The sequence below is a fragment of the Gossypium arboreum genome, chromosome 8 (genome assembly GCF_025698485.1).
Source record: "Gossypium arboreum isolate Shixiya-1 chromosome 8, ASM2569848v2, whole genome shotgun sequence".
Classification (NCBI taxonomy): Eukaryota; Viridiplantae; Streptophyta; class Magnoliopsida; order Malvales; family Malvaceae; genus Gossypium; species Gossypium arboreum.
This window is the reverse complement of record NC_069077.1, coordinates 91855799-91869239: the sequence shown is the minus strand read 5'-3', so window position 1 is coordinate 91869239 and position 13441 is coordinate 91855799. Positions and strand designations below refer to the sequence as shown.

The following is a 13441-nucleotide window of genomic DNA, read 5'->3' as shown; positions in this document are numbered from 1 at the left end:
TTTTAATATTTTGTTGTGCATGTAAATTTTGTTAATGAAGGCTTATTTTAGTGGTTAAGTGTCTTGAGAAGTGTTGGAGAAGTCTTAGGTTCAAACACGGACTCTAGTAAAAATTTAAGGTAGATCAAACCACAGGTGTAGTAGGTAGGCCTTAAGAATATTGTTGGAGAAATTGTGACACAAAAAGGAGTGTGGTGTAGTGGCAAGGTGACGCCACTTAGGGACAAGGAAGTGACGCCATAGAGGAAGCAAGGGTCCAAGGTTCAAGTCTTGGCTCTTGCAATATATTTTGGTTTTTCTTTTCAATAAATCTAGCGACAAGTAGGTGCGCTTTAAAGTTTAATGTGTTGGATTTATGACACAAATGAGTTGGTGGCCTAGTGGTGATGGCGTGAGTTGGCATATAGGAGGACTTTGGTTCGAATCCCTTGGCATGCAAAGGTTGATTATTTTGCTATGTTGGGATGGCAAGAGTTGGTGTTGAATTTAAACTCGATGATGGAGGATCCCACATCGGTAAGCTAACATAGGAGTGGATGCGAAGCTGGCTTTAAATAGAGAGAACTATGAGGAGAGCAAAGGTACCTTTCTTGGCTGATCCCTTTCGCGTTATGGCGAGCTCGTTTGGGTTGGGCATCGGCTAGAAGTGCTTGGAGCGCGGATTAACTCCAGTCTCCTATCAGGTGTGTATTTATCACTACTCTTGTTGTTGGATTGCTACTTGGTGCGATGGTAGAAAGGGGCATATGGGCCCAATGGGCCTACGGGCCCAATTGGATAAGTTGTTTGATTGTGTAGTAAATATTGGACTAGGCTAGGTGAATCGAATATCTGTGGCTAGGTTTGGGCTAAAAGGGCCACACGAGCGTGTGGGCCCATTTGGGCCGAGAATAGGCTTTAGGCCCATTCGTATTGTTATCCATGTTTAGAATACTTTAGTTTACCAATTACTGAAATGCCCTCGACTTGTAAAATTACCAAAGTACTCCGATTTACAGATTTACCGTTTTACCCTCAATTTACAGAATTACCAAAATACCCTTGGTTTATAAAATCACCAAAATACCCTGGTTTGTAAAATTACTAAAATACCCTTTGTTTATAAAATTACCAAAATACCCATGGTTTGAAAAATTACTAAAATACCCTCAGTAGGGTAAAATTCTTGAAATACCCTTGTGGGGTAAAATTACCATTTGCCCCTAGGGTGTTAAATGACTATTTTGCCCTTGTGGGCAAGTGACCGACTTGGACTGTGTGATATAGACAACTTTGGAGGAGCAATGAGGCTTGGAGTATCGACTTGGATAAGCTTGAATCGTATTATTGGACCCCGTGAAGGTAAGCAACTTATGGTCAATAAGGGTTCTTTGGTAGAATAAGATGGGAGAATCAAATTGCATAAACCGATAAAATTACTGAATTAGCTTGTGTAGTAGCGTAGATCACGAAATTACCCTAAAGAGCAAAATTACTGAAATTACCCTAAAGAGCAAAATTATCGAAATTACCCTAAATAGCAAAATTACCAATATACCCCTAGGGTTTAAATTGGTGAACGCATGATTGATTACTCTGTATTTTGCATGATATGCATTTATTAATATCATTGCATGGGATTGGGGTATTAATGGAGGAAGTATCGAAAGTGGTTCAACCACGTCTTCGGAGGCTTTGCCTCAATCGACTGAATTTGAGCGTTGCTTCGCAACAAGTGGTGTGTAGAAATTTGGGTGGGTTGAGATATTCCCACATGGTGTGTAGGGTTGGTGCAGGCGGTGTAGCGGTTGGTGGGTTGAGTAGTCTCCTGGATGGGCTTGCATTCATTATTACTGTTGTTACTCATGTTCTTGAAGCGGGCCTATGGGCCACTTGTTATGTTAAAAAGGGCTAAGGCCTTGCTATGTGATTCGAAAAGGGCTTGACCATCAGATATCGTTATCTGAATAGGGCTTAGGCCCAATGGGCTCGAGTGATTTGGGCTTTGGATGGGTTTCAGATACACCGAGTTTTCCCAAACTCACCCCTTCCTCTTCCATCCTTGCGGTGAGCCCTAGAATTGGTGGACTTGGGAGGCGGGATTCAGAGTGGCCATGAAGATTGATTGACGATTTTAAATAAGTTTAGCCTTTAATTTGGATTATTTTATTTTTATTATGCTTAAAGTTGTAATAAGGCCGCTATTTTTAATTAATTTTATTTTGGGGATTATTAAACGGCTAGCACTAGGGTTCGTTTTATAAAATCTACTTGTTTTTAAAAGATCACGATGACGCGTAAAGTTTCCATAAAGTAAATGTTTTCCCAAGAAAAATAAATAATTTAAGCAAACGTTTTGCAACCTTAATCATTTTCTTAAGATGGTCATAATCAAACGGTTTTCTCAAAATTATACAAGATGTTAGAGTGTGGCAATGGCGGTGTGCATGTCTAGGATTGGATCCGAAGAGAGCTTGGTACTTAAGCAGTCCGACGGACTCACCTCCTCTTTTTCCTGGTTTCCTACGGTGCATGACTTCCATTCACTTTAACCTTCTTTTAAAAGTATCTTTACAACACCAACTCACTTTTCCAAACTAAGTGTTTTGAACGCACCAATGTGGCGCATCGATCCGGTCATAACATCCGGCCGGGTTTGGGGTGTTACATTTAGTGGTATCGAGCACGTTACAACAACTCTACTGTGGATCGGTCCGAAAATCTTTAAAAAAAAGTTTTTTCCTATAGGTTTTTCAAAATGTTCAAAGTTTTTCTATTGAACGAGGTTAAATCAATAGTTTTAAAAAAAGTGTTTTCAAATGAAATCTTTTATTTTTTGTGAAACAAAAACATGGGTTTTATGGATGATAAAGAAGTGGCACTCGAACCCCGGCACCAAGTCTGTAAGTATTTCATTTCTCATATTACTTTGTATTAAGATATTATTGTAGATAGAATCGAGACCATATCATGACATTATAACTAGGCCAACCCTAAAAACTCTAGAATATTGAGATCGTAGCTAGGCTATGATTACGTGAAAATAGAAACTTGAAAATACTATCTCTGCATAAGACATGTGAATAAATAGTAAAATTTTGAGATCTTTGTAGTTAATTGATATGTGTACTGGTAATGTAGAGTATTGATATGGATTTTGAGGGTAAGAAAAGTCCGCCAACTTCGGGTAGCGGTAACTCAGAGCTTGGTACTGAGGCAATGGCCGAGTTAGTAAGGAAAGTGGTAGAGGAAGTATTGGAGACCAAGGTTAAGGAAATTAGGGAAATGTTTCAAGCGGGGTGCTTACAGTGTAAGAAGAGAAAGGATTCTAGTTCTCAGAAGACCAAGCTTCGTTCTGTGAAACATGTTAAGGCACGACCAAACTTTCCAACCTGCAAAGACTGCAACGGGCGTCATACTGGTGAATGCCTTAGGAAGATGGGAGGATGCTTTAGATGTGGGTCCAAGGAGCATCGAGCTCGGGATTGCCAAGTTTATCCTATTTAAGTGTGTGTTACTTAATTGAATGCGTGCTTGATAAACGTTTCTTTATTTCGGTAATTAGATGTTTTGCGTCAGATTAAAATTATTTAGATCGAGTCTTGTGATAGCGTAGTGGGGTAGATGTTAGATGACTACCCTGTTAAATGGAAATTTCGAGGACGAAATTTCTTTAAGGGAGGTAGAGTTGTAACACCCTGAATTTGGGCCTAGAAGTTTTGGGCCTTGAGCATGGGAGCGGTTGAAGGCAGCTTTTAATATTTTGTTGTGCATGTAAATTTTGTTAATGAAGGCTTATTTTAGTGGTTAAGTGTACTGAGAAGTGTTGGAGAAGTCTTGGGTTCAAACCTGGACTCTAGTAAAAATTTAAGGTAGATCAAACCCTGGGTGTAGTAGGTAGGCCTTAAGAATATTGTTGGAGAAATTGTGACACAAAAAAGGAGTGTGGTGTAGTGGCAAGGTGACGCCACTTAGGGGACAAGGAAGTGACGCCATAGAGGAAGCAAGGGGTCCAAGGTTCAAGTCTTGGCTCTTGCAATATATTTTGGTTTTTCTTTTCAATAAATCTAGAAGCAAGTAGGTGCGCTTTAAAGTTTAATGTGTTGGATTTATGACACAAATGAGTTGGTGGCCTAGTGGTGATGGCGTGAGTTGGCATATAGGAGGACTTTGGTTCGAATCCCTTGGCATGCAAAGGTTGATTATTTTGCTATGTTGGGATGGCAAGAGTTGGTGTTGAATTTAAACTCGATGATGGAGGATCCCACATCGGTAAGCTAACATAGGAGTGGATGCTGTCGGCTTTAAATAGAGAGAACTATGAGGAGAGCAAAGGTACCTTTCTTGGTCGATCCTTTCGCGTTATGGCGAGCTCGTTTGGGTTGGGCATCGGCTAGAAGTGCTTGGAGCGCGGATTAACTCCAGTCTCCTATCGTGTGTATTTATCACTACTCTTGTTGTTGGATTGCTACTTGCCACGATGGGCGAAAGGGGCCATATGGGCCCAATGGGCCTCACGGCCCAATTGGATAAGTTGTTTGATTGTGTAGTAAATATTGGACTAGGCTAGGTGAATCAAATATCTGTGGCTAGGTTTGGGCTAAAAGGGCCACATTACTGCGTTGGGCCCATTGGGTGAGAATAGGCTTTAGGCCCATTCGTATTGTTATCCATGTTTAGAATACTTTAGTTTACCAATTCTTGAAATGCCCTCGACTTGTAAAATTACCAAAGTACTCCGATTTACTGTAATTACTGCTTTTACCCTCAATTTACGAATTACCAAAATACCCTTGGTTTATAAAATCACCAAAATACCCCTGGTTTGTAAAATTACCTAAATACCCTTTGTTTATAAAATTACCAAAATACCCATGGTTTGAAAAATTACTAAAATACCCCTGTAGGGTAAAATTACTGAAATACCCTTGTGGGGTAAAATTACCATTTTGCCTCTAGGGTGTTAAATGACTATTTTGCCCTTGTGGGCAAGTGACTGACTTGGACTGTGTGATATAGACAACTTTGGAGGAGCAGCGAGGCTTGGAGTATCGACTTGGATAAGCTTGAATCGTATTATTGGACCCTGTGAAGGTAAACAACTTATGGTCAATAAGGATTCTTTGGCCGAATAAGGTAGGGTGGATTTTGAGTTTGTTAAGCATAACTTGTATGCTAAAAATGGTGATGAATAATTGTAGGACATCGTAAGGGATGTGACATCCCTAAATTGACCCTAGTTGGAAAGTGGTTTCGGGACCACTAAACCGAGTCATAATAATAATTAACCATCATAATTGATGCTCATTATATGTATATATGCATGTGTGAAAATTTCATGTTTGGATTTTGTTAATTGTAAGTGAATTTTTATCAAATAGGACTTATGTGAGAAAATTTAGAAATGTGCTAGGCAAATGTAAGGTGGCCTATTAATACATGTGGGAAAGTGTTGTCCTTGCATGTCAAATTAGCCAAAATGAAGCATGATGGCGGCCATACTATGGGTGGAAACATGTCTCCAACATGTTAGACTAGTGATGCATGTAGGAAACAATAAATTAAGAAAGTTAGCATTAAAGAAATGGAAAAAGAAAATGATGATAACAAAAAAAAAAAGAGTGTGGATGCTTTCCCCTTGCCGTACATGAGAAAAACAAAGAAAGAAAGAAAAAAAAATGTTCATTCTCTCATTTTCTCCTTGCTTGGCCGAATGTACTAAGAAGAAAGGGGGGGAAGCTTGAGAAAATCAGCCATGGGAGTTTGCTAGACTAAGGTATGTTGATGTTATCCATGAGATTTATGCATGTTTTTAGTTGATAGTTTGAGTTCCACCTAACCCATGGTCTAAACCTTTACCATGAAATGGGGATGATATTCGGCCATGGGTGTTGTCTTCTTGGTATCATTGATGTTTGATGTTTGATGTTGTGGTGGTGAGGCATGAAGATGAGTTAAGGTTCAACTAAGGTGGATTTGTGGATGTTATTTGCATGCTAAAGGTAAAGCTTGTAATGATGCATGGTATGGTGTTGTATGGCATTTGGCCATGGTAGGAAATAAAAGGAAACTATGTTCGTTGTTCATGTCATTTGAATGAGAAGTGCTAGTAAGGTGAAGTACAAATGTTAGTGTTTGATTTACTAGTGTATATATGCATACTAGCCTAGTTGTGAACTTGAATCAAATTGGTGTTAAGTCGATACAAGCGACCTTACTTGTTGAATGTATCAAGTGTGGAAATCGGCCTTAACATGAACGTGTATGTTCGGCCACATGAACGAATACATATGTTGATGTGTATATTCGGCCTTAGGTAGCCTATTGAGGGCCTTAGCTTTTCCTTGATGCTTGAATGAATTGTATTGAATTGCTTGATGTAATATAAAATGTGCATGACCAATGTGTATCCAAGCAAAAGGGTGGCCATATGACCATTTAAACTCCTTGTCATATTCGCCATAAGCTAGCATAATGAGGTTTTAATAAGTTAAATTTGTGTGAACTAGCTCAAGAACTCAAAGGATCAAAGTTGGACAAGGGAAAGACAAAGTAATTGAATAGCCATTGAAAACGTGCGACAACATCCGAGGTAAGTCATTAAGCATATATTTGGTATTGATTTAAATGATCATAATATATATGCAATTGTGTTTAATGAATTGATGTGTAAATGAAAATGTATGTGTATGGAATGATGCCATTGTTGAATGTATAAAGGCAGCAAAATGCATAAGGTATTGGTCACGGCACTAAGTGTGCGGGTATAAATGGACACGGTGACAAGATTGGCACTAAGTGTGCGGGTTTAAAATTGTACAGCACTAAGTGTGCGAGTTTGATTCTATAGCACTAAGTGTGCGAGCTGAAAATATATAGCACTAAGTGTGCGGATTCACTATATGCTCTTGTATTACAATCGGCACTGAGTGTGCGACATTATCGAGTTAATCCGGACAGCTTAATCGGGTAAGTACCTTGAGCTCATGACGAATAGGCAATATGTTCATGCTCGGGTTGAGCTTGGTAAGCTTTAAATCTATGTGATGATTGCAATTGTGTGATTGTGGTGAAAATGAGTTAGTGTGTGAAAATGCCTCAAATATCTTATCGTATAAATATGAAATGTGGATGTATGGCTTGGTATGAGATTGAACCGAAAGGTCCGAGGAATTATGGTATAGTTCCGATATGGATGAAGTACCTAGCCTTGTTTCATTGTTTCACTTTGTGATGAATTTAGCTAATGGATAATTGTAAAGTGCTTATGACTTACTGAGTTATAAACTCACTCGGTGTTTTCTTGTCACCCATTTTAGGTCTCTTGGACTCGTATTGTTGCGTGCTCGAACCGTCGTTGAAGTCATCACACCGCTGAAATATTTTGGTATTGTCTTCGTTGTTGAAGAAGATTTGGCATGTATAGGCTATTATATTTTGTTGAACTGTGGGTTGTAAACTTTAAGCCATGTGAAAATGGCCTATGTGGTCGCCGAGTGGGATGCTAGAACCTATAGCCACGAGTCTTAGAAACTTTAATTTTGATAAGGTGGCCATAATTTGTGTCATGTTTGATGGATGATTAAGGCCAAGGAAAGATTCATGAAATTGGCATAGTCTACTGCAGTAACTGTTGCGGACAGCAGCAGTGAGGTGAGATTGAAAATCAGTAAAAATAGTAGAAGTAGAATTAAATAGTGAATAAATTATGCAATTGAACCTTGATGAATCTAGTTTAATATGGATGGAACGAAACGACCATATGAGCAGTATATTGAGAGATATTAAAGTTCTCGTGAGACAGGGCCAGAACGGTTTCTGGGTCCCCTGTCGTGACTTTGAAAATTTACTATAAATTATCCAGAAAGAATTAGAAGTCATGCCTTATATGTACAGATTCCATTTTGAGTCTAGTTTCATTAGAAACAAACGGCACCAGTATTAAAGCCCTGTACAGAGAGATATTTAAGTTTTAACGCGCGAAGGTCAGTGTAGTCGACTTCTGTAACATTCGTGACTTTAACTAATAAACTGTACCAATTGGCCCAACCAAAAATTCTAGAAATAAATCCATGGATAAATATATGAGTCTAAATTCAGGGAAAATTTACGGAATCAGTTTCCGAGTTTCGAAACTCGAGATATGATTTTTATGGCGACAGTGATGCAGTTTTCCAGCCTGTCTGGAAATGCCAAATTGGTTGGTACCTTGAGAAGATTTGGCCCATTAACCCCTCGTGTCCGACACCGGCGACGGTCACGGGTACGGGGTGTTACAAGGGATCTCAGTAGCAGTCGTCGCGAAACAGGTGTGTACCGAACACCCTTCTTTAGTTCAATTCGGCAAAAGCCGAAATGCCGAAATTCCGGCATTTCATAGGCTTGTGAGTATGCGAATGCTCTCAAGACATAGAGTAATTATTAGATCTAGCACCGCAAAGTGGTAAGTAAGTTTGTGTGACGTATCAACGTACTCCGGGAAAAGGGCCTCGATGGGCCAAAACTGGGCCCAATGGGCTTACGGCCCAATATGGGCAAGAGGTGGGCAAAGTAGCCTGTCAGTTAGATGGGAGAATCAAATTGCATAAAACTGATAAAAATTACTGAATTAGCTTGTGTAGTAGCGTAGATCACGAAATTACCCCTAAAGAGCAAAATTACTGAAATTACCCCTAAAGAGCAAAATTATCGAAATTACCCCTAAATAGCAAAATTACCAATATACCCCTAGGGTTTAAATTGGCTGAACTGCATGATTGATTACTACTGTATTTTGCATGATATGCATTTATTAATATCTGTTGCATGGGATTGGGGTATTAATGGAGGAAGTACTGAAAGTGGTTCAACCACGTACTGGAGGCTTTGCCTCAACTGACTGAAATTTGAGCAGCGTTGCTGCAACAGTGGTGTGTAGGGCTGGGTGGGTTGAGATATTCCCCACATGGTGTGTAGGGTTGGTACGGGGCAGTGTAGCGGTTGGTGGGTTGAGTAGTCTCCCGGATGGGCTTGCATTCATTATTACTGTTGTTACTCATGTTATCGAATCGGGCCTATGGGCCACCTTGTTATGTTAAAAGGGCTAAGGCCTTGCTCATCAGATTCAAAAGGGCTTGACCCATCAGATATTGTTATCTGAATAGGGCTTAGGCCCAATGGGCTCGAGTGATTTGGGCTTTGGATGGGTTTTCAGATACACCGAGTTTTCCCAAACTCACCCCTTCCTCTTCCATCCTTGCGGTGAGCCCTAGAATTGGTGGACTTGGAGTCAAGGGATTCAGAGTGGCCATGAAGATTGATTGACGATTTTAAATAAGTTTAGCCTTTAATTTGGATTATTTTATTTTATTATGCTTAAAGTTGTAATAAGGCCGCTATTTTTAATTAATTTTATTTTGGGGATTATTAAACTGGCTAGCACTAGGGTTCGCTTTTATAAAATCTACTTGTTTTTAAAAAGATCACGATGACGCGCAAAGTTTCCGCAAAGTAAATGTTTTCCCAAGAAAATAAATAATTTAAGCAAACGTTTTGCAACCTTAATCATTTTCTTAAGATGGTCATAATCAAACGGTTTTCTCAAAATTATACAAGATGTTAGAGTGTGGCAATGGCGGTGTGCATGTCTAGGATTGGATCCGAAGAGAGCTTGGTACTTAAGCAGTCCGACGGACTCACCTCCTCTTTTTCCTGGTTTCCTACCGGTGCATGCTTCCATTCACTTTAACCTTCTTTTAAAAGTATCTTTTACAACACCAACTCAGCTTTTCCAAACTAAGTGTTTTGAACGCACCAATGTGGCGCATCAGATCCGGTCATAACATCCAGGCCGGGTTTGGGGTGTTACATGATTTGTGTTACTTCCACTAAATAAATTGGTGCATTAGAGGAATTTTATGTAAACCTTCAATTGTTTGGTGTTAGGTTGACTTAGGCATGTTTGAACGAAAGGATCGCCTAAGGCTGCACGGATTGCGAGACTAAAGTTCTAGCCCTATGACACTAGTAGCTTCGATTTTTCATATTATTTTGAGTTACAAAGAATAAATAAATGAATAAATTGCTTATTTTTACAAACCATCCCAAAATTTAAGAGAAAAATCCAGACATGAAAGAGCTCAAACAAACCTCTAAATACCAGAAACAATCACATTTTCTTCTTTTCCTAGTGGATGATGCATCATACTTGTTTTTAAATACAAAACAAAACAGAACAGTCTGAATACAAAAAGACCTATCTGTTGTATAATGTTACCCACTAGAAGATCAAAATATGCCATTATAAAGTAATGCATGTTGTATAATGTTATCCACTAGAAGATCAAAATATACCATTATAAAGTAATGCATGATCAGTTTTTCCATCCATCGTGTACCGATGTCACTATTGCTTGCTTGAGTTGATTCCACATCAATGGCTTGATTACAACCAAAAGTACAACATTACCTGTCCACATACATAAATCAGTTCCATTGCCAAGCTTTATATATATATATATATATATATATAAGCATATGTATGCAAGTATGTATATAATGAAACCCAAAAAGCAGAAAAAACTTGGGAAGTCTTTGTCTTTTCCTGTTGCCATTAATTTCTGCAAGCTAAACAAAGGAATATTTGCTATGGGTTTTTAGTTTTTAATTTCATTGATTAACCAAATCAATATGATATCGGTCTTACAGTTATCAAGCTCGAGTTAAAATTCTCAGAACCACTTTTTCCCTTCAATATTTCATTACCAAGTGTCTAATTGATGGTGTCTTATTGTCCATTAGGATGTGCATTGCTGTTCTAACTTGTTTAGCTTGCATTTTTCTTTTCTACGTTCGAGTCCGTGTGCATATTCATTAATTATTCATCCAGCTTCCATGTGGGGGCGTTTGAAACTTAAGTACACTTTGCAACAAGAAACTGAAAGGAATGGGAAAGGCATACCTCTAGGAGAGGAAGTAGATGCACCTCATCTGAAGGAGATGATTTCTTTGGTCTCCAACTTCTCATCTCAGACTGTATTGAATTAAGTTGTTCTCTTAGCTGCTTCAACAAATTCAGTTCATCTTCCCTCCCTTCACTAATTTCACGATTTGTATTATTTCTTCTACCCTCAAGCTGCTCAACTCTCTGAGCCAGCAGTTGCAGTTCTGATCGATAGTTAGTAATCCCAGTGGATAGGGGAAGAAGAGATGATTTGCAGTCATCATTTGTCTCATCGCTCGGGTTACATGATCTTTTCTCATGCTTTGTGCCTTGCAAGTTAGTCATCTTTATCCATTCGGTATCATATTCAACAGGCGATTCGTAGTCGGGATCGGGATCAGGATTCATTTCGTCTATCAGTTTATATCCCTTTTTCCCAGGCTTTAGACTTTGAAAGTCGTCCTTGCTGAACCAGTCACTATCATCATCTACAGGTGATCCAATCAGGAACAAATCTGGCTTATTAAGCCTATTATCTTCTTCCACATATGACTTCCCTTTGTTCATTTCCCCTTTAAAACAACTTTTGTTTCTTTCACTGCTTTCTGGAACTTCAAATTTGCAATGGACTTCAAATACATCATGAACAGTGTTAGAAGAATTGGCAGAATTTGGAGTGGCTTTCTCTGATGAACCTTCACAAGTTTTTATTCTTTGACATTTAGGGGGAAGTTTTGCTCTTGGACTGGTACTTTGGGACACCGCTTTAACCTTTATCTTCGATAACTTGTTTTTACCAACTTCTTTACAATCCGAAATCTCTTTCACCTTTTCATCTAGTGCTCGGATCTGTTCCCAGAAAGAATTGAAGTCAACCGAGCGTGGCGAACTCCTCCTTGAATCCAAACCATGATCACGAACTAGTAAGTCCGTATTCCCCGCACCTATGCTTGAACTTGTTTCTGCCGCTGGAACCGCATGCTTTTTTCCATCACTGGAACTCTTCATTTTATAGAAATCTGTGGGAAAAAGCGAAGGCAGAGAGCTGAGTCTTCTCATAGTAGATTTAGTGCCCTTTTCTCCATTTCTTTCTGCAAATGGATTCTCTGGAAACTTTTTGTCAAAATCATCCAATTCATCACACCCCAAGCTCATAAGTTTGTATTTGTAAGCCTCAATTTGGAACTCGAGAGCAGAAATTTCCATTTCTTTCTGATACATGAGCTCTTCAAAAATCGCGAGAGATTCCTCTGCATGGCTTATCTTTTCTTCTGCTAATCTCTTGTATTGGCTTGCTTCCATCTTCATGGCGGCCTTCTCACCTTGCAACCGCAGGATCATCGACAAAGCTTCATTGGTAGCGGTGGTGGCGGCTTCCCTTTCCACATCAAGCTCCGCATAGAGCTTCTGCAGAAGTTGCTGTTGAGAGCGAAGTGTTTCTTTTAGAACTGTAATATCCGTTTCATGAACTGGCGAAGTTGCTGTACTAGCAGCCATCTAAGATGTCAAGCAAGCAGGTCCGGCTTCTGTTTTCTCACACAAAAAAAGAAAACCTCAAACTTCTAACAATATTAATCAGACACCCAGAAAACTTTCAGTTCTCCTTTACATATTGGCATCCGAAATGACAAATTGCGATAGAAGATCAGGCTATGAAAAGAGAATGCATGGCCAAAAAAACTCTATTATTATAAACAAGCACGCGGAGAAGAAGCAAATAATCAAACACAAAGAAGACATAATTAAATGAGAAACCAAATTCAAACAAACTCTGAAAGGAACAAGGGTACCTGATAGTTTTGCAGAAAGGAACAAGTTTGATCTTTAGAGCAGCCCCCCAACTCACGGATAAAACAGTCAATTCTAATTCTCAGGATAGCTGCTCTCCATCACAACAACACAAATCAATAGAGAAAAAAGGAAAGAAAAGGAACACGCAGAAGCTCTCGAAATGAGAGACCTGGGAATGGTTGGCTTGGCGCTTTGCTTTGCATTCAAGAACAAAGCAAAGCCAAGTTCAACCCTGTCAGGTTTAATGTAAAAAAGAAATGGGTTTTACAAAGGCAATCATTATAAAGAAGAGGCGAGGAAATATATTGCAAAATCTGAAAAATGGTTGGCATTTGAGGCTAGAATTATTATATAAAACAATTAATTAATTAATTTAATTACCCTTCCATTTTTAAAAAGCCGTTAAAACTTAAAAAACCACAACGGCTATTAACGGATCCACCTGTCTTGTCGGCCTACCAGTTCATTTCATAACTCCCCCAACACCTTTTATCTCTATTGTTATTTAATGTTAATACATACACCAATGTTTAGACAAATTAGATTATCCTTAATTTAACTTTGGCCACCAAATTAAGCTAATGTTCTCTCACCCAAAAAAAGCTTTTTACCTAACAACAAATGTAAGTTTTAAAGTTTAAACAAACTATTCTTAAATGTTTAACAAAAAAAAAAAAACTATTCTTAGAACTAGCATTTTAAGCATTCCTTTGATCAAATAAGGTACAAATGCACCTTTTTGGGATCTGC

At 38.8% G+C, this 13441-nt stretch overlaps 1 protein-coding gene across 1 annotated transcript; it reads right to left on the bottom strand.

The window, feature by feature from the left end:
- Positions 1 to 10031: 10031 nt before the first annotated feature.
- Positions 10032 to 13172, bottom strand: LOC108477906 (uncharacterized). The gene is made up of 3 exons (XM_053018228.1): positions 12691 to 13172; positions 10919 to 12426; positions 10032 to 10426 (listed from the first exon to the last, which is right to left on the bottom strand). Exons 2-3 carry the CDS (start codon positions 12395 to 12397, stop codon positions 10403 to 10405), a joined length of 1503 nt encoding a protein of 500 aa, XP_052874188.1. The 5' UTR covers positions 12398 to 12426; positions 12691 to 13172; the 3' UTR covers positions 10032 to 10402.
- Between the last annotated feature and the right edge of the window lie 269 nt (positions 13173 to 13441).